We start from the raw sequence: 24,625 nt of genomic DNA on the forward strand, positions 1-24,625 counted from the left end.
GAACAATGTCTCGATTGCTGAAATAACTACATAACACAGTCAGCTTATTCTATGCACAATCACTCTTCAGCTGAAACAGGGCAAAGAACCATCACAAATTATTAAGAACCCCTGTATATCCAAAAAGATATGCAAGACATACTCAAGACTCACTAGAAGAAACAATGTTCATAATCTCAAGAATAGCATCCTCTGTGCCCCTGCCTGGGTGAAAACCACACTGATTATCCATAAACAACTTTCTAGAATTCAATCTATCAGTAATACAAAGATACAATACCTTTCCAATAACTGGCAAGAGCGTTAAAAGGCTTATAAGAGCATAATGAAAATATTCATTCTGCATGGTATTTTTCCTGATATGAGAAGTATGCAGAGAGTTAGGTGGATTTTCCCCAATTGGTATATTACACAGTTTCTTTCTGGACACTGCACTTTTTGAGAAATGTTGGCCAGATTTGGTTTGATTAATTCAGGCTTGTATTTGGAATGTATGACCACTGATGATGTGTGCCATGTCTTATATGTCTGCCCAGGTATGAAGCTGAACAAACCAAAGTAGCAAGAGAGCTTGTGAGGATCAATTCTGATTTTGATCTGCAGTTAATTGGAAAACCAAAAGGAAATGGAACATAATTTCTGGCTTCTTCTTAGATTCTTAGCTCTGTGAAGGATGGCTATAGCGGTCTGATATTGTTACAAATGTCTAGATAGAATAGCAACCTGGATTAGTAGAGGCCTGCCTGGGTGCGCTTACTTTGCCAAGATAGGCGTTTCGGCTTTGAGCCCTGGTTAGCTGAGATATTCACAATTAGAATGAGAATGGATGTGTGAAGAACTCTGTGATGGAGCTGCAGTGTCGACCTTGCTCCTAAAAGTGGACCAGAGCAGAGAGAAGTTGGGTATATTTTCATTAGAAGTTTATTAAATTTGTGAATCTGTTTCTTGATTTTTAAGTAAATCAAGAGGACTTTGAGTAAACTGAATTGCAGGGCAAAATTGCCATTGCAATCAACACTTGATTTTATTTATTTTTTATTTTTTGTTATGAGGATAGTATTTTTGGTGTTTAAAGATTCAATCAAGTAATGATATGAGGGCACAGTCTAATTGAAGTTAGATGTAGGAAGAGTTTTTGTGTGAAACTGTGTTAGAGAAAGGCGTGGGAATCAGTCTTCTGTGAATTGTTAATTTGATAGTTGATGGTTGTAAGTTATGATAGATGGTCGTGGTTGGAAGAGGCCATACAAAGGCCTTTACAAGGGTATACAAAGGGTATATTACAGAGGCCATACAAAGGGTAGGTTGTGTAAATACACTGATGGAAATGTCTGCCGAGGCATTTGCATCAGTGGCATCCTGACAGCGGTCAAACTAATGACTGTGCTGTATTATAAAGTTTAGAGGCCCTAAAAAATGATCTCCAGTTAATTCCATCAGGGCAGGAACAGAGAGGATGGTGTGGTGCAACCGGGATCGTCACAAGGCGGGTGTCTTCCCCTATGGAGATCAGGATGTTATTGTGCATTTATGTATTTCTTAATGTTCAAGTGTATTAAGATGTGATTTTTTTTTATAGGTTAGAATATCGAGATTTTTGTTGATGTTTGTGAATTATTTGTAATCTGTGTGCATGAGACAGTTGGCAAATGTTGACTATGTTGCTAGGGAGAGATTTTGATTGTTAATTCTATTTTTATTTGAATATTTGTACCATTTAACCAATTTAAAAGTAGAAACATCCAGTTTATATATTCTAAACACACTGGGTTTGATGATTGTTCTCTATTTATAATGATTTGTTTTGTTTTAATTGTTGTTTTGAAAGCTGCAATATATTCAGATTATTTTAATTTGCAAACTACTTTTTTTGGATCTGATTATATGTATTATATGATATTTATCTGTATTTCTTTTTATCACTGGGTTATTTTCTTTACAGTAAGTATAAGTATGAATATGTTAATATATACATTTGTATCTGGTAGGTATTTTATAATGTTAAATTCTTCTACATGATCTGGTGTTTGAATAGCCTGTAAACCACGGTTCTAAAAACAGATACTTATATAAGATTGCTGATTTGAGATATTTTGAAAGATAATGTAAGAAGTCAATTGTAGTTTTCTATACATTTTGGAAATGTATTCATTGTTATTTGAGATGGTAATGTCAAGAAAATTTATTTATTTACTGGATTCAGACTTGCCAGTAGTATTTCAGTGAATTTTTTGTTATTATAAAAAAAAACCGTTGTTTACATTGTTCTTGTGTTGCCTTGGAAATTTTTGCAACTCATAACAAATATTGAAATAGACATGTTGAACTAGATTTTGATTAATTATTTGATAGCCTTCATGATGAAGTGCCTTGGGGTAAAGAGGTTTATCCTAGTAAAGAGGTTTATCTAAATTAAGTAAATTTTAATGGTTTCAGTAAATGAATACATTCAAATACTCAGTTAAAGTAAATACTTTAACTACTTTGCCGGCCTCCATGGCGTGAGTTGTAGCATCTCGGCCTTTCACTCAAAGGTCCTGGGTTTGAATCCCGGTCAGACATAGCATTTCTCACACACGCTATAAAACATTCATCTCATCCTCTGTGGAAAAAAATGCATAACTGCAGACCTGGAGGTTAAAAAAAAGAAAAGTAAATACTGAAACAATCTAGCTGCTTACCTTACATTATTATTATTAACCCTGTTCACCATATCTTTATAAGCTTCTTCAAGTTCACCTTCTGATCCTCTATGATCAACCTAAAAGTAAAATAACTAAATTAAATACTTTATCCACATTTCACTTTTTATTAGTAACAATAAAAAAATCAATAATTATGAAGTTTGGCAGCCTGAAACTGCCAAACTATATAGAAACTCTAGATGTATTGATCTATCAGCTCTATTAAAAGGTATAATAGTAATCTGACAAAGAATTTTTTTGTGAATATTCCTGACAGAAACTATACACAGCAATTTGCTGTGTATAGTTTGCTAAAAATTTTTTATTTAATCTCATTCTACTGCATTTAGCAAAGTACTATTTTAATTTTAAACTGTATATATTTTTTAATCTCATTCATTTGTTTAGTTTGATTCTACTCTTCATTAATTTCTATTTTTGGTAGTCTAACCTCAACCTAAAGATACTCCATTTTATTTTTTATAAATTACAACTTTGACTTCTTCTAGACTTTTCACCTGCTACACATCCCTACATTTCAACATTTTTCTGTAACTCCACATTTTAAAGCCTTTTATTCTTTTTTTTCTGCTTTATCTATTGTTGATGTTTTACTACTACAAAGTGCTACATTTTACATAAATATTTTCAAGAATTTTTTTTCTGTTTCTTGGTAGAGCATTTGATACTACCAGGCATCTGTTTTACATGAAAGCTTTCTCGGATTGTGCCAATCTGCTTTTGATGACAGCATTACTTCATCAATTTGAAAATTTATGGCATAAAACAGTAAATTTCTCCCACTTTTAATGTATTATGAACTGCTACCAGAGTCTTATACAGATTGTATGTCTTCTTTCACACCAATTTATTTTATTTTAGTCTAATTTTTTTTAATAATTTTAATATTTATTCCATCCTATACTGCCAATGCCTTCTCCAGATCACTACATGCTATGTAGGAAAGTCTGCCTTGTATTTGTTTATCATTTCTTTTACCACACATCTTACATCTTAGTGAAACATTTCACTTATAATGTAGTAATTCTTACACTTATCTCCTCTTGCTTTCTTTGGTACAGTAACAATTAATCTTTTTCTAAATTGTGAGTACTTCTGAGCCCTAGAAAGTCTACAAAGTCTATTCAATCCAGCTTCTAATCATGACAATAATTGTAATGGTGTATAATCAATCCCTACTGTCTTACTCAGTTAAATCTTTTAGTAATCTATCAAACTGTGATCTCAGAACAATCTCTTCAAATATAATCATAAATTATTTATGGTATGCACAATATATTGTGTAGGATATTCTGAAAATTAAAATTTACTTTATAGTTCATACAAATGAGTGTTGAACTTTATAAAGTTTAGAGAGCTCAATTAATATGCAGGGTTGGGATGAACTGCTGGACGAATGACTAGCTTCTTACTACCTACAACATCCTATTGTGATATACTACTCTTCCATTTTAATAATAGTGTGTTGATACTATTTCAGACATTTCAGGTAGAACTAATCTAAAAATTATTTACCGGGGCTGATCGTGGAAGACTAAGCTTTATAAGCCTTGTACTCCCAGTATGATTCCCCTTCAGTCTGTCTGCTGAAGTTCTTTTGGTGTTAGCGCCTATTGGGCTAGCAGGAATACACCTACCGGAGCCCTAGTTGTTTTGGAGGAAGCAATGCGTCCCCTTCTCCAGAGGTAGTTACATGTTCTGGCTGAAGTAAATTGTAAGTTTCAAGAAATTTAAGAAATAATTTAATCTGTTAAGTAACATAATGCTGTTAATTTGTGGTTAAGAAAAGAATACTAACACGACCGTTGTTCAAGAATATTATGACAAATATCCAGTCAGAAATATCCAAACAGAAAGATATGACAAATAGCCAAATTGTAAAACATTTGCAGCTGGGTCAGAAAAAAGGTATGAAACTGAAACTAGTAGATGCTGGTCAATAATGGTGTGTAAAAAATGGAAAAACTTGGATACTACAAAAAATAACCTCTTCTAAAAGTAACAGGAAGAAGCTTGTCAATCATTTAAATGTTTCATAACCAAGTGTATGTTAAACATTATAAGTGCAATACTGTATTTATTACATAATCCATTTACAAGACACATCACAACCAGATAATAATAAATAAACAAAATTCTGTTTATTAATTAGAAAATGCGCATACAATCCCAGTATCTTTAGTCACAATCTGATTGCTGATGATTCATGCTTCATACAATATGGATTGTCAATTTTCACAACACCCACACTTGAACAGAGGAAAACACATAAGCCTGCTAAAACTCATTTTCAATATGCTTTTTTTTGTGTTTTGGTTTGGTTTTCTTGATGAAAATCTTGCAAGTAATTTTTGCTTACTACCAAGGCTTTCAGGAGTATAGTACTATCATTTTTTCTAATGAATCTGGTTGAATTTAGAAATGTCATCTAATTAAAGCTAGAGATAGGGTTTACGTATGATTGTGCACCAGACCACCTCTCTAGTAATGTAGTACCCGATGGATTGGTCAAAACCAACCACTAAAATGCCCACCACAATCTCCTGATTTCATGCCATAAGACTATTTTGAGGTTAGATGAAGTCACTGGATTATTTTCCATATATTGGTGCCAAAGAAAATTAAGAAATCTCATCATAGAAATAGCAACAAATATTAAGAATAGTTCTGATGCTATACGGGATCTGTGCATAAAATGAGACTGGTTCAGAAAAACCTATTATTTACAATCCAATTATACATGGACTCTATCAACTTTGAAATAGTTCCCTTGGGAAGCCACACAACACTTCAAATAGTTTTCCCACTTTTTATAGCAATGTTGGAACTCAGAAACTGGAATATCCTATAGCTTCAGATGGTTGGCTACCTTTTTTTTTGTTTTCTACTGTTCCAAAATGGTATCCTTTGAGGTGTTTTTTTAGTCGGGAACAGGAAAACATTGCAGGGATCATGTCAGGTGAATAAGGTTGTGAGAACTACAGGAATATTCTTCTTTGCCAAAAACTCATTAATTGAGAATGCAGTGTGACAAGGTGCATTGTCATAATGCAGCATCCAGTTGTCTTTGATGGCTGGTCTCATGCAAGCAACTCTTTTACGCAGTCTTTCAAGAATTTCTCTGTAAACATATTATTTATAGTCTGTCCTGTAGGCAAAAACTTCTTATGGACAATGCCATTACTATCAAATAAACAAATTAGCATGGTTTTGATTTTTGATTTGCTCATTTTTGCTTTTTTGGGACATGGTGAGTCTGACGTGTGCCACTCCTTGCTCTGGTATTTTGTTTCTAAGTCGTGCTGAAATGTCCAAGATTCATCACCAATAATAACATTTTTTTAGAAAATCAGGATCAGTTTCAATTAACCCTAGAAGATTGCGGCACTCTTCCACCCTGTTATTTTTCTGTTCAACAGTGAGGGTTTTTGGGACCAATTTTGCACAAACTTTTTTCATGCCCAATTCATTTGTCAAAATTTGATGGACTGTGGTATGGTTAAAATTCAATTGTTCTGCAATCATTCTGAAAGTTAATCGGTGGTCATAATGTACCAAGTATCTGATTCGCTAACATTGTCATCACTTTTTGACGTTAATGGTCTGCAGAGTGTCATCTCCATATGTGCTTTGCAATTTTGAAAAAATTTCAGTAGCATTCTCACAGAGTTTAACATGAAACTTGATTGCACATTGCCCATAATTAGTGTCACCCATTTTTGTAATACACAACAAAAACTCGTTTCATGAGAAGTTTATTTACATCTCATGTGGCAACAATAGACTAAAAATATTGACTAAAAATATTAAAATACCTAACATAAATCAGCTGTTCATATAACCATATGCTTACTAGTAACGTTAAGGCATTGCCACTTTGATTGCCAAAAAAAAAACTAGGCTCATTATTTTATTTAAAGACCTCATAAGATGTTCAAGATAAGAATACATCATGCTGTATTCTACACACAACATGCTGAATGGTGATAGTGACAGTATCAGACAATTACCTTGAACATATGTACCTTCAATTGTAAATCACTATTCCAATAATAAATCATTTTGACATAAAAGTTATTAATGTAATTTTTCATATTAATTTTTTAATTCTGTTTTTTTTTTAATAATTATTATTCAATTATTTTAATGTTTATTTTTACTTACTGAAAATAATATGTGTTAAAATTCATGTTATTTATTCACAAATTTAAAAAAAAAATATTTTAAATATTTCTTTCTCAAGATTCTAATAAAAACCAGGAAACTTAATATAATAGTATTCCTGTTAAACTCTGCAGGTATGTTTCTCTAATTAAAATAATGAAAAAGTTCATATAAACACAATTTTCCTTGATTTTTCCAACAATAATAAAATGAGGCTGACGTGAAATTTTTAGAATACAACTTACAGGGGAAGATAATGTTAGAAAAGGTTTGATGAGCTGAAAAAAATTTAAATCCCAGAAGTACTTTCAGCAGTTTCAAACAAAACTATTTATTTTAAAAACAAAAAAAATTGTGTTGAAAATTACACTATTATGTCTGATGTACGTTTGATTTGTTAAACAACAAATTAAACAATGAAAAATAACCTTGATAATAAAATGTACAGCTAATTTAATGAAACTCATGCAAGGAAATTTATATGAAAATAAAGAAAGGTGTAGGAAAATCAACATTTATTTAAAGATCAAATCAAGGTAAAAAAATAATATATCAAGACTAAATTTTTTTTCTAATAATAAAAAAAGCTGGTAAAGAATTTCATACCTTAGGTAGTAAGAGATAAACATAAAATTTTAATAAATTTACTTCTTCGTTTATTTTTAATGTTGATATGGTTTTGGTAATACCATAGGCCTCTCTTAACTGAGGTAATTGGGGGTGTTGCCGGCTTGGATAACAGAATCTGCAGTTAACAGAGACCAAGTTTCATTCTTGAATTTGGGCAAAAAATAATATAAATATCAAATTGGAAGCAGAATATGCCATGAATTAAAAATGATCGTAACAATATTATAATTTATTATTATAGAATCAATAGTCACTAATCACTTTTGCATCTTTCATTTATAATGTTTTTTTTTATTGCAGCTATGACATCCTAATTCATAGGTTGACAGATGTGTGTCACATTTGATGAAAAAAAATTGTCTTAATGTTCCCTGAAATTAGAACATCTTCAGGTGGATGGCAGGATGCATTGTCCAACAACAGAACTGATTTTTCTGGTAATTTCTAATTTTTCACATGCGAGACGAAACTGTAGTTAAACCAATTCTCACTCATCTATACCGATTTTTGGTTACCATAATTATCAGATGATGAATCTAATTTTAAATCTCATAATGCCCTAGGTTTAGCAGCTTTGCCTATCACCAGAAGAGGTAATTTGTCATCACCACATGCAGACATGAACAGTTATTCACGCTTTACTAATTTTAAAGTCGAGTGCAGAAGCTTCTTCCTTTGATGCTAGTTTAGAAAATCTGATTGAACAAGAGCAGAAAATTTTTTGTTAAAAAATTAGTAGCGTTGTCAGTATTGACAGATAAGTTTTCCTCTGATATGGTAATTGTCTTATGCTGTGATGGTTTCTAAATTTCTCCATCCAGCCTTTACTAGCAGAAAGTAACTGGACCGTTCAATTTTTTGTTAAGTTGAATAGCCTTTTCTTGCAAAATAGGGCCAGATTACTTTGGTATCCCAAAGGTTCTCTGTTCCCTGAACCACAAGGAAACATTAACATTAACATCTACAGCATTCTGGTCAGGCTTCTTCAGAAAAAATCATTTATTTAAAAACTTTTCAGGTACTTTTGAACAGTATTCTTAAATTTCTTTTTTGTTCCATTTCCAATCGCCAACGGTTGATTCTCCGCCTCCAAACTCATAAGCAAATTTATCAATCAATTATCCAGCATTTAATTTTTTATTTGCTTCTAATTTTTTGTTCATTGGCACTACCACCCGTTTATGTTTTGTATTAGTAATATCTTTGCTACAACTTGCCATTATAACAATAAGCATGACATAGAATATACAAGTTAATAACACAACACACTATAGCGGTCATTTCAGTTAAGAGAGGCTCGGTTAAGGGAGACCCTACTGTACTTTCAAATGAAACTTCTATTTCATTTTAAAAATACTAAATTTTTAACCAAAAATATTTTTTTATCTTGTTTATATTGAAGAATCATATATCCACTTGTTAAATGCTTTTTTACTGCGCATTTTTATTTTTAATGCTTTTTTAATTCCTGTTAAGTTTTTTTAATATTAGTCAATTAATTTCTTTATTAATTTGAATTTAAAAAAAACTATAGCACTATTTATTTTTTTCTGCCATTACTAACTGAGTCTTCATTAATTAGTTTATTGACATCCAGTATTTTATTCTTATCTACTTGCTGATTTACTTATACTAAAGTATCATTGACTTATCATTTATAAATATATATAATAATTTCACTATAATAACCAAATATTTGTAAATATTTCAGTAAATGCAGTAATTCAATTTACAGTAGAAGATTTATTTTTGCACAGCAAACATCTAAATAATATTCCATCCAAGTGTGATTCATCAAGTCAGGCATCACAAGTTTTTGTAAATTATAATCTTTCCTGTAGGGACTAATTTTTTCAATATACTCCCAGAAAAAAAGGAAGAGGTGCAACACTAGTGTTTCATGTTTGCCAGGAAACACCTCTCACAATCCAATGTTCATGAAATCTACTGCCGACATCTATTGTTGGATTTTTTAAACAACTTTGTCTTTTATTGTTCATTCCTTTCTTTCGTTCAAAGCTCATTCTTAAATATAAAGGTTATTCCTGTAATATTAAGGTGTATAAATATAATCTCAGTTCATTTGTACATTTTGTTATATAATTAAATCTTTTCATGTTTTGTATATTGCTTGATAATGTGCCAAGTCCAAAGTTAATTTTTCTTATTAATGTCTTCATACTTGAAACTGTACCATACTGGTATCAGACTGTTTACAACCTTCTGTTGCAAGTGACAATATGGTTAACACCATTTATTGTTAAATGAAGAGAAATTATATACCTAGGTTGTCTGAAACGTTTTGAGCAAGACGTACTTTTCTGTCAAATATAGTTTTATTTTTCAACAGTCTCCTTTCAAGTCGATACACTTTTCCCAACAATGTTCTAACCTCTTCAACCTTCCAAGTAGTAGCTGGCATCTTTCTCCACAAAATAGGCGTTTACGTATGTGATAACCTCCTTATCCAATGAAAATCTCTTTCCTCCAAGTGAAACATTAATGTTAGGAAACAATAAAACATCGCTTGGGGCCAGATCTGGTGAATACAGTGAGTAGTCAACCAATTCAAAGTGCAATTTGTTAATTTTAACCATGGCAACTATCGAAGTGCGAGCAGGTTCATTGTCCTGATTGAAAAGCACTTTCTTCTTCAAATGTAGATGTATTTTTGCAATTTCTGCCTTCAGCTTGTCAAGTAATGATGCATAATACTGTCCCATTATTGTTTTACCTTTTTGAAGATAATCAATAAACAAAATTCCATTACTATCCCAAAAAACAGTCCTCATCACCATCCCAGCCGATGGAACCGTCTTTGCCTTTTTTGGAGCACATTCACTCTTTGCAGTCTACTATTTTGACTGTTGTTTCATCTAAGGAATGTAGTGGTAGATTCATGTTTCGTCTACAGTCTACAAAAAATTTAACTTGCTTTGCTTAAACTGCTCCAGCAAGGCCTTGGAAATATTCATTTGAATGTTTTTTTTGGTCCAAAGTGAGCAAACGTGGCACCCAATCCGTGGATACCCACTGCGTTGGTCTAGTGGTGAATGCGTCTTCCCAAATCAGCTGATTTGGAAGTCGAGAGTTCCAGCGTTCAAGTCCTAGTAAAGTAAGTTATTTTTACACAGATTTGAATACTAGATCGTGGATACCGGTGTTCTTTCGTAGCTGGGTTTCAATTAATCACACATGACAGGAATAGTAGAACTGAGACTGTACAAGACTACACTTCATTTACACTTACACATATCATCCCCATTCATCCTCTGAAGTATTATCTGAAAGGTAATTACTGGAGGCTAAACAGGAAAAAGAAAGAAAGAATGCGTGGATAACTTACGCATATCCAATTCTTCAGTTTATATATGACAAACATGTTCTTTCGATATGCCCGTAGCCTCTGCTATTTCTCTAACCTTAATTTGTCAGTCATTCAGTACCATTTGGTGAATTTTTTCAATGATATCTGTGGTGGTTGCAGTTTTTGGCCGTCCTGAACGCTCATCATCAACCAAGCTGATATGACCATGCTTAAGTTCAGTTGTCCATCTTTTCATGGTGGCATATGATGGGGCAAAGTCCTCATAAACAGCGTCAAACTTGGTTTTTATTTGCGTAAGCGTATTGCCTTTCAAATACAAGTATTTAATCACAGCACAATATTCAAATTTTTACATTTTCCCAAAAACACTCACCATAACTTACTCAAACAACAACTGAGCGTCCAAAATGGCTGAAATTTTTGTGAGTACCTTTCAACACATGTGCGAATACATTCCCTAACTTTTGTTGACAAGTGCTGCCATCTTCATGTTGGGGCTCAAAACTTTTCAGACAACCCTTGTAGTTTGATAAGATGGCTAATGTCAGTTGCAACAGACATCGTAAATAACATTAAATTGATATGACATAGGTGAAAATATGGACATTTCTGTACACAAAGTAACATTTAGACAGATTCAGTAAATAAACTGCAGGTAATTTTAATAGCGAAATAATAACAGTATTTTATAAAAAATAATCTGTATTGATATACACACATGAGGAACTTAGTTGTAATTCTCATTCACTACAATAAGAGAAATATATGGTCATTAGAAGAATAAAGGTGGAAGTACTTTATTCACACTGCACTAAATGATTTTTATAAAATTCTCAAACTGTTCTGTTTCCATTTTATTTAAAATCAAAATGTATGCATTCTGTTTTATAAAATAGAAGTAATAAAAGGATAAATTTACATGTTTATTAAAATAACATTTAAATATTTTAATCTTAAAAAAATAATTTAAATAGACACTTTAAAAAATCTAACTAATAAATTTCTTAAACTATTTCATTAATACTTACAAGATTTACAACAATTTGTCGACCATAATCTATTACTTGTGTATCAAAATGTTTAGCAAATGCTTCAACATGATTTTCACTTTGCATTAATGCTGGCCTTGGTTTATATTTTAAATTTGGTTGTTGCTGCCAAAAAAGTGGAATAGAACCTCGAATCTGAGAAAAAATGTTTTTTTTTTTTTAATAAAATAATGAAAATCATCTTTCACTAGTAATTAAGTACAATGATAAAAAAAAAGTAACTATGTAAAATCCTCACACTACACTTAGTATTATCATAGCTATTATTCTGTATCTTAGGAAGTCTGACTTTACCCAATAGATACTTGTCAGTCTCATTATCCAGTCACTGGACAGGAATTAAGACCTTGGAAAGGCCTACAATCAGCTTCCCCCCTACTATAATACTCAATAAGGTCCCCTACCATCGTCAACCAGGATTAATTGAGATCTGCCCTACAATTAAAGAATTCAAAATAAAGGTGAGAATGAGCCAAAGATAAGAAAAAGAGCTAGAAAGAGTCAACAGAAGTTAAAGAAAGAGTCAACAGAAGTTAAAGAAACACAGAAGAGAGCTTTAAGAGTTCTTTGCATCAAATTCCAATCCTGACAAGTCCTAGGTAGAGCAGTCCCACCACATTACTGATCAATGACTTTGTGCTGAAAAACTTAAATACATGCAGCAAGAAAAACTGCTTTTCCTCCCAAAATTAAACAGATACTCAAAAACAAAAAACCTATTTTTTCTGAATATATGCTTGCTCATAACTGTTGTGTGACATCTTGCACATTACAGATATCTCCCACCACTGGAAATTTATAGAAAGAGTAAATAAATTGTTTATAATGCAAACAGAGGAAGCAAATTATAATATACAAATTACCATTTAGAAAACACAACTCTGTTATATTTAGCATCAAAAGACAAGCAAATGTACTTGATAAAATACACATAACAATTATTACTTTGCGATTGTTAATACAGCCTTTACTTTTGGTAAGGCTGGATTCATGCAGCATTTAATCTATCATTTTACTGTCTAGTTAAACAAGTACTGTTACTGAAATGAAATTTACAGTAAAAATTAAGTAGGTACATTGTTTAATACAAATGATAAATAACCGTAACCAAAACAGTTGATGCCACTACTTGCTCTTTTTGTCTAATGAAACTGTCTTTCTAAAAAAAAGTAAATGAAAACTTGAAACTGGCATAATTATAAATATTTTTATTCAATTCCATTATTTCTATTATTGAGTTTATTATAATAAAATTATTCTGCTAATAATTAAAAAAATTTTCAGACAATGAAACAGAATCTATTTTTAATCAGATCAATGAATACTTAAAAACCTTTTAAGTAAGCAGGTTAAGTAACTAGGAATTTTTACTGAAAAATAATTCACCAAAGAATCTTTGGAAGAAGTTTGTACATGGGAATGTGAAAATGGAAATTTGTAGTGTATGAAAAATGTCTTGACCAACTGGGATTCGAAAACAGGACCTCTGGATGAAAAGCAGAGACGCTACTACTCTACCAGGGAGATTTGCATGAAATGTTTGGAAGTCACTTAATTTATTGCAAAACTGGTTTAAGTCCGTCTTTTAAACAGTACTAAATTTCTAAAAATAATGCACTAATCTCCATTTAATTAATAAATAATACAAATATACTAATATCTTTTAATCTATTTTTGGTAACCTACACTTACCTTTCTCCATTATGACTAGAAAAATAAGTATAATTCCACACTTGGTAAAAGCACATCTGATGATTGCATCACAGTATGTTTCATAGATGAGTCACCTATCTAAACTTTGCAGGTACTATATTTTTAATTATAGTCTTAATACAGGAGACTGGAAAGCAGGGGTCACTTTCAGTGATTTCTAACACTTCTGATAGGAAGTCTTTTATTAAAAAAAACCATAATGTTTCTTTATAAACCTTTTTAATGATAGCACCCAAAGATAAAGAATCTTATGCATAGTAAAAACTACCGCATAATTAATGTTACCAAATTAATATTTTTACAACTTATTCTGTGTCAAAAGTGGTAAACTGCATATAATCAAAGCACTTTTAAAGATAAATAACAGATTTCACTAGATGTCTAAATTTTTCCTTTATCATGGATTATAAATACAAAAAAATATAAGGTTAATAATAATGATATTTGAATTAAGTATCAAGTGAGAGTATAGAATGTTAGTGGTTTAAACAAACAAGGTATGTTAGAAAATTTAATATGAGAAACCAAACTGATGGGAATGTAAACTGAGTAGTAATGAATTCATTAAAAAAATTTAAAATTATTGTATAATATAACATAAAATCAAGTAAAAGAAATATAAATATATGTAAGAGAGATATTTCAGTTAAAAATAGATTCAAAGCTACAATGATTGTGCACTTACATATGTCATCCTCTTCAGTGGAGGATGATGAGGATGGAAATCAGTTTATTGACATCTCTCTTATCATCTCTATCATTCAAAATTGGAATCTGTCTGAGAAATTCTTATAAAATTAGTTAGTGCCAATATTTAAGTTAATAAAAAAATATAAGAGACAAAAAAGGTAAAAAGAAATATATATAAGCTAATCAAATTTGTAAAAGATGAAAATCTGATAATCATAGGACTTCAACTCCATAGAAGAAGAAACTTTGCTTGATAGCAAGCAAAACAAGACCAAAAACATTTGCTTGATAACAAAGGTCAAAAACATGAAAGAATATGAAACATGGAAGATGTATGCAGAGATGTTAAAACATGAAGAAGGTTCAGAATTTTGCATAAAATATTAATTACAAAATGTTAACTCCCTTTTCAAAAAATAAAGCAGTGATGGGTCAAGCATGGGAAAGGTTACCAGATAAGTTACATAACAGGACAGATTTTTAAACCAAATTATGGGTTGCAGAATTTACCAAGGGGCATATATGAATAGTGATCATAATTTAATTATGATGAAATATCAGATGGAGTTTAAAATACTAAAGAAAAGGATGGAAAAAGAGGTAAATTAAAAGAGAATGATGAAAAGTTATAATCTGGAAGCTACCATACAAACAAATGCAGAAATGCATTCAAAGGCAAACAATGAAGAAAGTGGGTAGATGATCGTACAAAAGTAAATAATTGAAATAAAAAAGGAAATTTTATCCATAACATTCTACAAACTATTATTTCATCCAGCGTTATATGAAATAATTAAAATTGTGGATAAAGTTAAAAAATACAAATGATTTAGACAAGAAATGATATAGTCTTTAGAAATATTATTAACAAAAAATGCAAACTAATAAAAAACACTGTTTGAAGATATATATGAGGTTATTTTTTTTCAAGATCTGATCGGTCATGAAATTAAAACCACAGTGAAAATAAAAAGTTTTTATTTGTAGCAAGTACTTACTTACATAGTTACGCTATTTCTCTACATAGTCGCCACTCCGATTTTGACATCTGTTGTAGCGTGGTACCAACTTTCCAATACCCTTGTCATAGAACGGAGCCGCATGTGTTTTCAGCCATGTTTCTACACTGGTCTGCAGCTTGATGTCTGTGCCAAAATGTTGTCCTCCTAGCCAGCGTTTCATGTGAGCAAAGCGGTGAAAATTGGATGGAGCCAAGTCTGGGCTATATGGTGGTTGATCAAACACTTCCCAACGAAAACGCTGCAGGAGCTTCTTTGTTACAGCTGCAGTGTGCGGCCAAGCATTGTCATGGAGAAAGACAATGCCTGATGACAACATTCCTCTCCACTTATTCTGAATTGCCCTTCATAGACGTTGATGAGTCACGCAGTGTGAGGCTGCAGTGATGGTCATGTCACGTTCCATGAATTCCACCAAGAGAACTCCATTCCGGTCCCAGAACACAGTAGTCGTACACTTTCTGTTGGAGAAGGTTCGCTTGAACTTCTTTGGTTTACTGGGAGAATGAGAATGCATCCACTGTTTGGATTGTTCTTTTGTTTCTTCAGTTTCGAAATGGACCCATGTCTCGTCCCCTGTGACAATTTTGTTCAAAAAATGTTCTCCTTCATAGTGGTAGCGCTGGAGAAACGTTAGAGAGGCGTCCATTCTCATTGTTTTGTGATGGTCGGACAGCATCTTGGGAACCCATCTCGCATACAGTTTGCGGTACTGAATTCTCTCACTCACAATGGTGTAGAGAGCTGACCTTGAAATTTCAGGAAACTAATAACTCAATACAGAAATTGTGAACCGACAATTTTCTCGAATTGCCTCATCCACTCGCTCAATGAGATCATCGGTTGACACTTGCTTCCTTCCCTGACCGCCTACATCATGAACATCTGCACATCCTGCTTTAAAGTTCCTGCACCATTGTCGCACTTTGCTGTCACTCATTGAAGTTTCACTGTACACAGTACTTATTTGTCAATGAATTTCAGCCGCATTACACCCCTCAGCCTGAAGAAATCAAATTACCGCACGCACTTCACACTTGGCGGGAGATGCTATTGTTGTATACATGTTTACCTGCTAGCTGCGTGTTCAGAACTAAATGAAGTGAGCGGCATGATTGAAGGCCATACGCTGAACAGACGCAGAAGGAGATGCTGAACAACACATATGCACAAAGGTTCATCGAATTTTTGCGCGGGTTTTTATTTTGCGACCGATTGGACCTTGAAAAAAAATAACCCTCGTAGAAAAAAAAAATTACTGGTAAAGAAGACCAATTTGGAAAAATAAAGCCAAAATATAACATCAGAGGTCCAGATGGGAGACTGTAGTAAGGGAGAGAAGACAGAGATAGGAATAAATAGTGGAAACAAATGTAGAGAAAAATTACCTGATAAAATGTTGGAGTAAGGGAAAAGATAAGGGAAATTGATAATGACCTCAGAGGATACTTAATTTTGAGGTTAAAATCTGATAGCTCTAAAAGATTTAAACAAGGATTATTTGCAGGTATATCAGATAATCTACAATCAGAATTACAGCTTATTTTTAGAACAAGGACTAAATGAGCTATGTGAATTATTATTCACATTATAAAATTTTATTCTTTGGGATGCAAATACAAAAAAAAAAAAAATATAAATATATTTAAAATCTTTCATAAGTCATGGCACAAACACTTATTTTCTTGAATCAATGAATCAAACCATAATTAACAGAGCAAAAATTTTGAACATAAAATTTAATATATTATATTACCTGCACAAAAGAACTTTTATCACCAGATGATTCAACAATTTGTTCCGTTTCCACAAAATTAGCAACATACCCATTCTGATCAACACCTCTAGTAAACAAACGAGTGCCAGCTCTGTTACAAGATCTTCTGGATATTAGTGAAAAAGTAAATGGTTTACCATTTAAGCTGCACTGATTAATAGACACAACTGTTTTTTATATTAAGGAATAACAGAAAAATTGTAAAATAACTCATTCACACATTACTCTATACAAAATGTTAGAAGGAATGATCAATGAAGGTATATGATCCATGATTTCAGTGTAAGTATGATGATGAAATTACATGATGATAATGTGACACTTTTACATCAGGAACTGATACTAGAATGGTAAAATATAGTTTAATAATTTATTTTCATATGGTATGAGCCACAGTAATTATTGCATTTTTTTCTAGAGCTGTACCTGAAAGTACATTTTTATATTTTCAGCAATAATCTGAACTAAATGGGAATATTTATTACTTACTTAAAATGGAATTGGCAAAATTTATTAAATGTTGTTAAAATTTACTAGTTACACGAATCACTTTTATGAAATTCCAATATTTCATAGTTTATTAAACACAAAAATTATCAAAAAGAAATAGCATTTCCAGGGAAGTGCAAAAAAGTGTTTTGAAACAAGCCAATATTTTAACCACAAACATAAAACAACTCAGTTTCACGACATAACATAACATACAACAACTAGATAAGTGGAGGATAATTATAATCATAAATGACTCAGTTCATTAAATAATGAAATAATAATTAATAGTATTTTAATTTAACTAGCACTTAACAGAGATGCATTAATTAGAAACTTAAATAGTTTAATAGTATGATACAAAATATATCTGTGGTTGACATTAGGTGGGGAAAAAATTGGAAAATGTTATACTCTTATGTTTATATAACATGTTATAACAAAAGAATTGGGTGTAATGTCTCACAATCAATTTAATGGCTACCAATTTGAATTTCAGATATTTCTTAAGTTTATTGCAAAGTACTAAAGAACAATATTATAAACCAAAAGTTTGTTTTATTTATATTAAGATAAAATATTAAAAATTATAAATACAGTATTTATAATTTATTATAAATAAATACTGTATTTATACATACAGTATAAATACAGTATTTATACTGTATAAATACAGTAAATTATAAATACAGTATAATAAATTATAAATACTGTATTTATAATTTTTTATGCAAGTAGTAATAAATAACTTATATATATGCTGCTCTTAAGTATAAGTACAAAGTGGATTCAGAAATGTAGGTAATATACAATTAAATATTCAACTAATGGTATTTTTTGTATTTAATAAACATATAGCACTAAAAACATAAGAAAAGGAAGCTGACAACAAAGTTGTAATACTTTCCTGGCATTGGTTATTTATTCTTATATAACTGAAAAAAATTATACAAGAAAACAGTAATCTAAGATTTCTTTTTTGGGGTAGGGAGTAATTTATAATGAAGTTTTATTGTAAAATTATCATTATATGTTTAAATAAACCAAAAAAAGTGTTAAAGATTAAAAAAACCTGTATTTTTGTATCTTTCTACTCCCTCCTCCAAAATCACTTTCCAAGAGAATTTTTTGATTTTTCTACTTATGTTAAATAGAAGGAACTAAAAAAATGTTCACTAAAAACTGTACAACCAATAAAAAGTTACCTAAGAATTCATTTTCAATGGTAGAAACGCGGGGGGGGGGGGGGTGAATTATGATGAAACTTTATTGTAAACTTTTAATAATTAATTTTGGGTATTAATGTAGTAGGCAATCTATCGCTGTAGTTAGTTAGTTAGTTCTTAGATGGCGCCAGTGAAGCACTACTATATTGAAATAAGAAAATGAATAAATAAATAAAATTATAAATATAATCTAACCAGACTTAACCCCTACTACACTCGCTTCACTCTCTAACCATGACTAGTGAGCAAAGATTAGCAAGCAAAGTGAGTATAGGTTAAGTTTGGTTAGATTATATTTATAATTTCATTTATTTATTTATTTTCTTATTTCCATATAGTGTTTCAGTGGTGTCATCTAAGAACTAACTAACCAACTACAGCCGTAGAACGTGTACTACAATAATACCCTTTTTTGAGGTGACTCCTCACCTCAAATATTGTCTCCGAAGTATTTTTCTGAGTTGCTTTCACTAATACTATGCCTAGGAAGACATTAAAAAATATGCAATAAATAAAAGATAGCTTTTTTCGATTTTTGAGATGGGAGAATTTTGGGAAAAATTAAAAAAATGGTAAGATAAGCAAGTATGTTGTATGTTTGAGCTTAACATTTAGTGGGGTTATCTTTGCAATTTTGAGGAAATTGATTCCCCAGACCCCAATCCACCCATTGGAAATATTGATCCCAAAATTTTACCAACAAATTATCCCATGTACACAAGTTTCTGTAAAAATTTCATCAAAATCACTTTATCCAGTCAAAAGTTATCAAGCTTCAAACGTACATACAGAATTACTCACCACTTTTTTATTTTTTGGGGTTCCTGGGTCATGAAACATCAAGAAATGCCACACCCCATTTTTTGACTGATTACCATACTTTCCTTCTTGCAGCATGTTAGGAAAGTTTAAAAACAGTCCAGATACTACATGGGAAATATTTTGGAGTATGCTGGCTAAACTGGTGTTTCTAGTTGTGTTAACAAGACCAATAAATCTTAACCAACGGAGTGCTCTCAAACCGAGCATTGTGTAAATTACAGCAATAAATATGTGCAAAGATTAGCTAAAAATGTCATTAAGACATGATCTCATGTGAACGATCAAAAAATAAAATAATTACAATATAATTATTAGATAATTATAAGTCAATATTAATGGTTACAAATATTATGGCCGAGTTACAGAGTAACTGAACTAAAATCTACATCCCCATGAAGAATTTTGTATTTAAATTACAATATTCAAAGAAAAAAAATTAATGAAAAACCAAAACCATCATTAGAATAAATAATTATTCGGAAACACATACAGTTTCTTTTACTGTTTTCCTTATTTAAATTATTATTAGAGAAGAAAGCAGAAAAATCATGTTTTATAGCTATTATTTACTGCCTACTTTAAACATCTAAAAAAAGGCCTTAAAAAAATATAAAAGTTAACATTTGTAGTTTATAGAACTTAATTATAAAACCACTCTTTATAACTTATTGATGATATTAACTTGCAAGCAGTAAGTGTTATAAATTTAATAAATTACTGACCTTGCCAAAACAGTTTTTTTTATATTGGGAAAAATTGATGTAAGTTCTCAGAAATGCGATGTTGATCACTTACACTTATTCACGGAAAGGTGATTAAATAAATGATCACTTAAATTTATATCACTTGAATAATATGAATGTTACTGATTGACAAACAGCACTGTATATTAAAAAATGAAAAAAGTAAACATACTTTTAATTTGACCACAAGATTTCCATAAAATATACAATTTAGTTTATTTTACAATCTTAAAATAAAAATAAGTAAGTTACTAACAAATCATCAGGTTCATTGTCTTTGTCGTCACAGAGATTTATAATGAAACGATGGTTCTTTGTTTCTTCTCACAGCCCTTCTTTGAGATATTCATCTTCCTGAAGTTTTTCAGCATGACTAACGCACCTAACCCAGACGTCAGTGGTTACATATTTAATGTCATCATTCAGCAACACTTTAACATCTTTTATTTTAAAAGTACTGTTTCTATCAGCAACATGTTTTTTAACCTGGGCCCACAGATGTTCAATTGGATTAAATTGACAGTGGTATGGTGGAAGGCATACTACTTTATGACCCACACTTGCTGCCAACTTGTTAACCTCATAAATTTTGTATTTTCTGCTATGTTATTGAACAATATTTACAAAATCAAGCTTAGTGACTGAAGAACCAAGTATTTTTCTCTTTTAACCATTTCCTTATGTCATATTTCTTTGTATTGTTAATCAGCACCTTTTCCTTACATCTGAAATGGTAATAGGCGTTATCCATGACAATGATGCATTCTTCTTCTAACCCACAAAGCAATTTCGTGAACCAATCAGTAAAAACTCTGCTTTCATTTTGTCATGGAAATCACCAGATTTCTTCAATTAAAACAATGGTTTGAACATTATTAATATAAAACCATACCTGACCAATCTAGCATGACACAAAATTAAATGACAACCTTTACTGACAGGAACTTTCAAGTCACCTGTACTTGACAAATATTGCCAAATATAATTTTTCGAGCAGTTTTGATTTACCCAAGTTTCATAAAAATACATAACAAGGCGTGAATTTTCTTAATTTTGAATATCATGCCATTTTTTGGAGGAATGCCTCCTGTAATAAAACATCTTGTTTTTCTATTAAAAACCTTCTACTATCGTTACATTTTTTGAATGAAAATCAAAGATCCTTAAAAATTCTGTATAATAAAATCACGCTACCACTGTAATTCATTTTCTCATGTTAACATGTTTTACTTAGTGAATGGTAGGATAATCCCCAATGGTCATAGAACTCAATGGTTCCATTTCATAGAACCAAGGATGATTCTATGGATCATGTCCTTATCAAAATCATTCAAATCTGTCAAGGGTTTATTATGTGGTCATTTTTTTCTCCGAACAAGAAAGAAAATTTATACTTATTTTGTTATTAGCTTTCCTTTTGATAGTGCTCTTTATCCTCTGCAGTAATTTGCTCAACAGTTCTGAGAGAAACACAACAAGCATCTCCTGTAGCTTGTTGAATGTTGGAAAAATATTCACTGGAAATTTTTAAATGTTGAAAATAACAATAAACATTATACACAATGTTCTTACTATGACTTTTAATCAGGTCAAACTACAGCAGACATTTCTAACAATGGACCACACACAGACGCAAGAAAACACTCCTACAATCATAGTTATAAAGACACGTACACTGCAAAGTGAAAGCACGGTACTGTTTTCATGGCAACTTGTACATGGTCATGTGGAGTAGGAGAGTTGGGTCATAGTGGGGGTGACAAGGCAAGTAGATGCTATCAACAGACAGTGGGAAAACTACCTATATAAATGGTAATGAGTATAGTTTGCAACTAAAATTCCTACCAGAATATACTGGTTAAATCAAATGTGGTGTAAGTAGATTACTCTGTGATCCTTCATAAAAAGCAGCCTTTCATTAAAAATGTATTTGCACTGATTTTTTAAATGCTGTGAATGTAATGACTGTTTAATGTTTTTTTATTTTTATTTTGAAAGGAGTAGAGCTTTATCTATAAGATGATATAAGGCACTCCTGAAAAAATTAACTCAGTCTGCATAACTCTATATCTCTATGAATGCTAGATTTTTCCTAACCAGGTTATGCGATCTATACCTCTTGAAAAACTAGCTACTATTAGCTAAGTGCCTTCTATTAAGGATAATGTATTTAGTAACTGCTGGACTGCTAACAAACTAAATACAGGACATCATTCTATAATAAACATATAGCTAGCATACAGCTACCTCTGGAATGGTTGGTGACCACTACTGAAAGATAGGAAAACAATTTCTTAAGCTACTTCTACATTTCCTGATAAAGGAGTGAGTTAGGTGAGGTGAGATGGGCCTATAATGTTTATAAATTAGTAGCTTTCTCAGAGTTCACCTAGGATATTCTTGCAAATTATTGTTTTTATTTTAGACCCAATTAAGAATTAGTTAAATTTATACCAAAAACAGGATCATAAGGAAAGGAAATGCACCCTTCTTCACAAACACATGAGCTCTCTCACTGTCTTCTCTGGTTTAGTGTCCTGGCATACAGAGAAACTCTCCCCCCCCCCTTAGTATGGGTAGAGAGCATAAATAAGACCTGATAATATTTCTGTACCAGTTCAGACTTAAATCAACATGAATTCACTGCTCCAAATGCTACCTGACACTGATACTGATGAAAATTTGCAAGTATTTCAACTATACTATATTACATGCTATGAAGTGAGCTAAATTTCAGCCTGAAAGATGGTTTCACATCTACAAAGGCTTAACTATTGGGAAGTTCTGGTACACACACCATATTTCATCCCTGTTTGTACATAACTAGAACCACCTATATAACACAACAATCTTTTCTGGTCACACTAAGCTAAAAGTCTTTTCATTATATCCTGTCTCTAAGAATGCATCAAATCAAAAATCTGGATGTTTTATCAGACCTAATGACAAGAATAGTCATCCAGTGCACCAAAGTTAATGGTATAATGACCAGCATTAGAAACATTCAACAGTTAAGTTTAGATTTTAACTGTTGGCATTAGTAACTTTATTAACTTTTATTCATTTCTCCTGCAACTACAGCAGAATTTATGTGACAATACATAAAGCAACCCCTACCTGTTTCTATAATGTTAAGGATAAAAATCATCACAGCCATTTATTTACTTTTGATATTAATCATTCTTGAAATAATCGTGTTACATTATTTTATAAATATGGCCACTGAAAACAAAATTCTTACTAAACATAGTATATTTTTATTAATAGCACAATGGTAAACTTTTTCTGATGTCCATATTATCTATAAAAGTTTAGATTAGTCATACTGAATAGATAGGCAAGAGGAAAGAAATGATTCAAATAATTTTGATCTTCTTATTACTAACTAGGAATTGGGACACAAAAAGATGTTTAAAAAAATTAATACCTGATTAAGATACAGACTAAGCTTCAAAATCACACTCATTTAAAAATATATATTCACATACAATCAAAAGGATACATCCATGCATCAGAGGTAAGGCAAAATTGTTACATGCTTCTGAAGTACAGAACTGTTTTAGTAGGAATCTATTCCAGAGAAAACGCTGATCAGCTCGACTGAACATTGAGTTCTGAAAAAATAAAAATGTAACAAAATAATTACACACAATAGTTATCTAGAAGTTACATCACACCTATTGTTAAGTAAAGTACATTTCAACCCACACAGTTTTGATTCATATCATTTCATGAGTCATTAAACAATTATGCAAGAATTCAGGCCATAATAAATAAAAACAATTAGTTTCTTCATGATACACATTTTATATTTGTAGGTTATCCTCAAAATTAAAGGTTCTACTCTATAAATAGGTATAGGGCTAAGGATGAACCTCATCTTACAGCCAGTGGTTCATAAGGGGATAGGGTAGGATATACACCACGAGGGATACTTACCTGTACGTGCTTGCAATCATTCTACTCCATTAGATTTCCTTTAAAATTGAAGGTGAGGGACCCCATTATAGATGAGTTGGGTGTATTTTGTGTAATTTTAACTCACACATGAATGTAACCCTGCTAATTGGCAATTTTATCAACCAAAATCTGATTTAACCAAAATAAGTATTAAAAAAACAGTAAATCATTCTGTTATATTTTTTTAAAGTATTAAATAATTCACAACAGAGTTTAACAGCAGCGCTGTTGTCTGGTGGCAAATTTTGGCTAATTATAAATTGATAAGCATAAAAAGACTTTTATGTTTTATTATTACTAAACCATTAAC

At 31.4% G+C, this 24,625-nt stretch overlaps 1 protein-coding gene across 2 annotated transcripts in view; it reads right to left on the minus strand.

Annotated features, from left to right (window-relative positions):
• The window catches only part of Sac1 (phosphatidylinositol-3-phosphatase SAC1), a 108,890-nt gene that overhangs the window by 30,366 nt on the left and 53,899 nt on the right, over window positions 1–24,625 (minus strand). For both annotated transcript variants that reach the window (XM_075382017.1, XM_075382016.1), the window contains exons 5-8: window positions 23,858–23,969; window positions 17,055–17,242; window positions 11,856–12,011; window positions 2,682–2,761 (exon numbers count right to left, since the gene is read on the minus strand). In XM_075382017.1, coding sequence (XP_075238132.1) covers window positions 2,682–2,761; window positions 11,856–12,011; window positions 17,055–17,242; window positions 23,858–23,969 — 536 coding nt within the window. The remainder of the gene's footprint in view (window positions 1–2,681; window positions 2,762–11,855; window positions 12,012–17,054; window positions 17,243–23,857; window positions 23,970–24,625) is intronic.

Source organism: Lycorma delicatula, chromosome 1 (assembly GCF_047948215.1).
Source record: "Lycorma delicatula isolate Av1 chromosome 1, ASM4794821v1, whole genome shotgun sequence".
Classification (NCBI taxonomy): domain Eukaryota; kingdom Metazoa; phylum Arthropoda; class Insecta; order Hemiptera; family Fulgoridae; genus Lycorma; species Lycorma delicatula.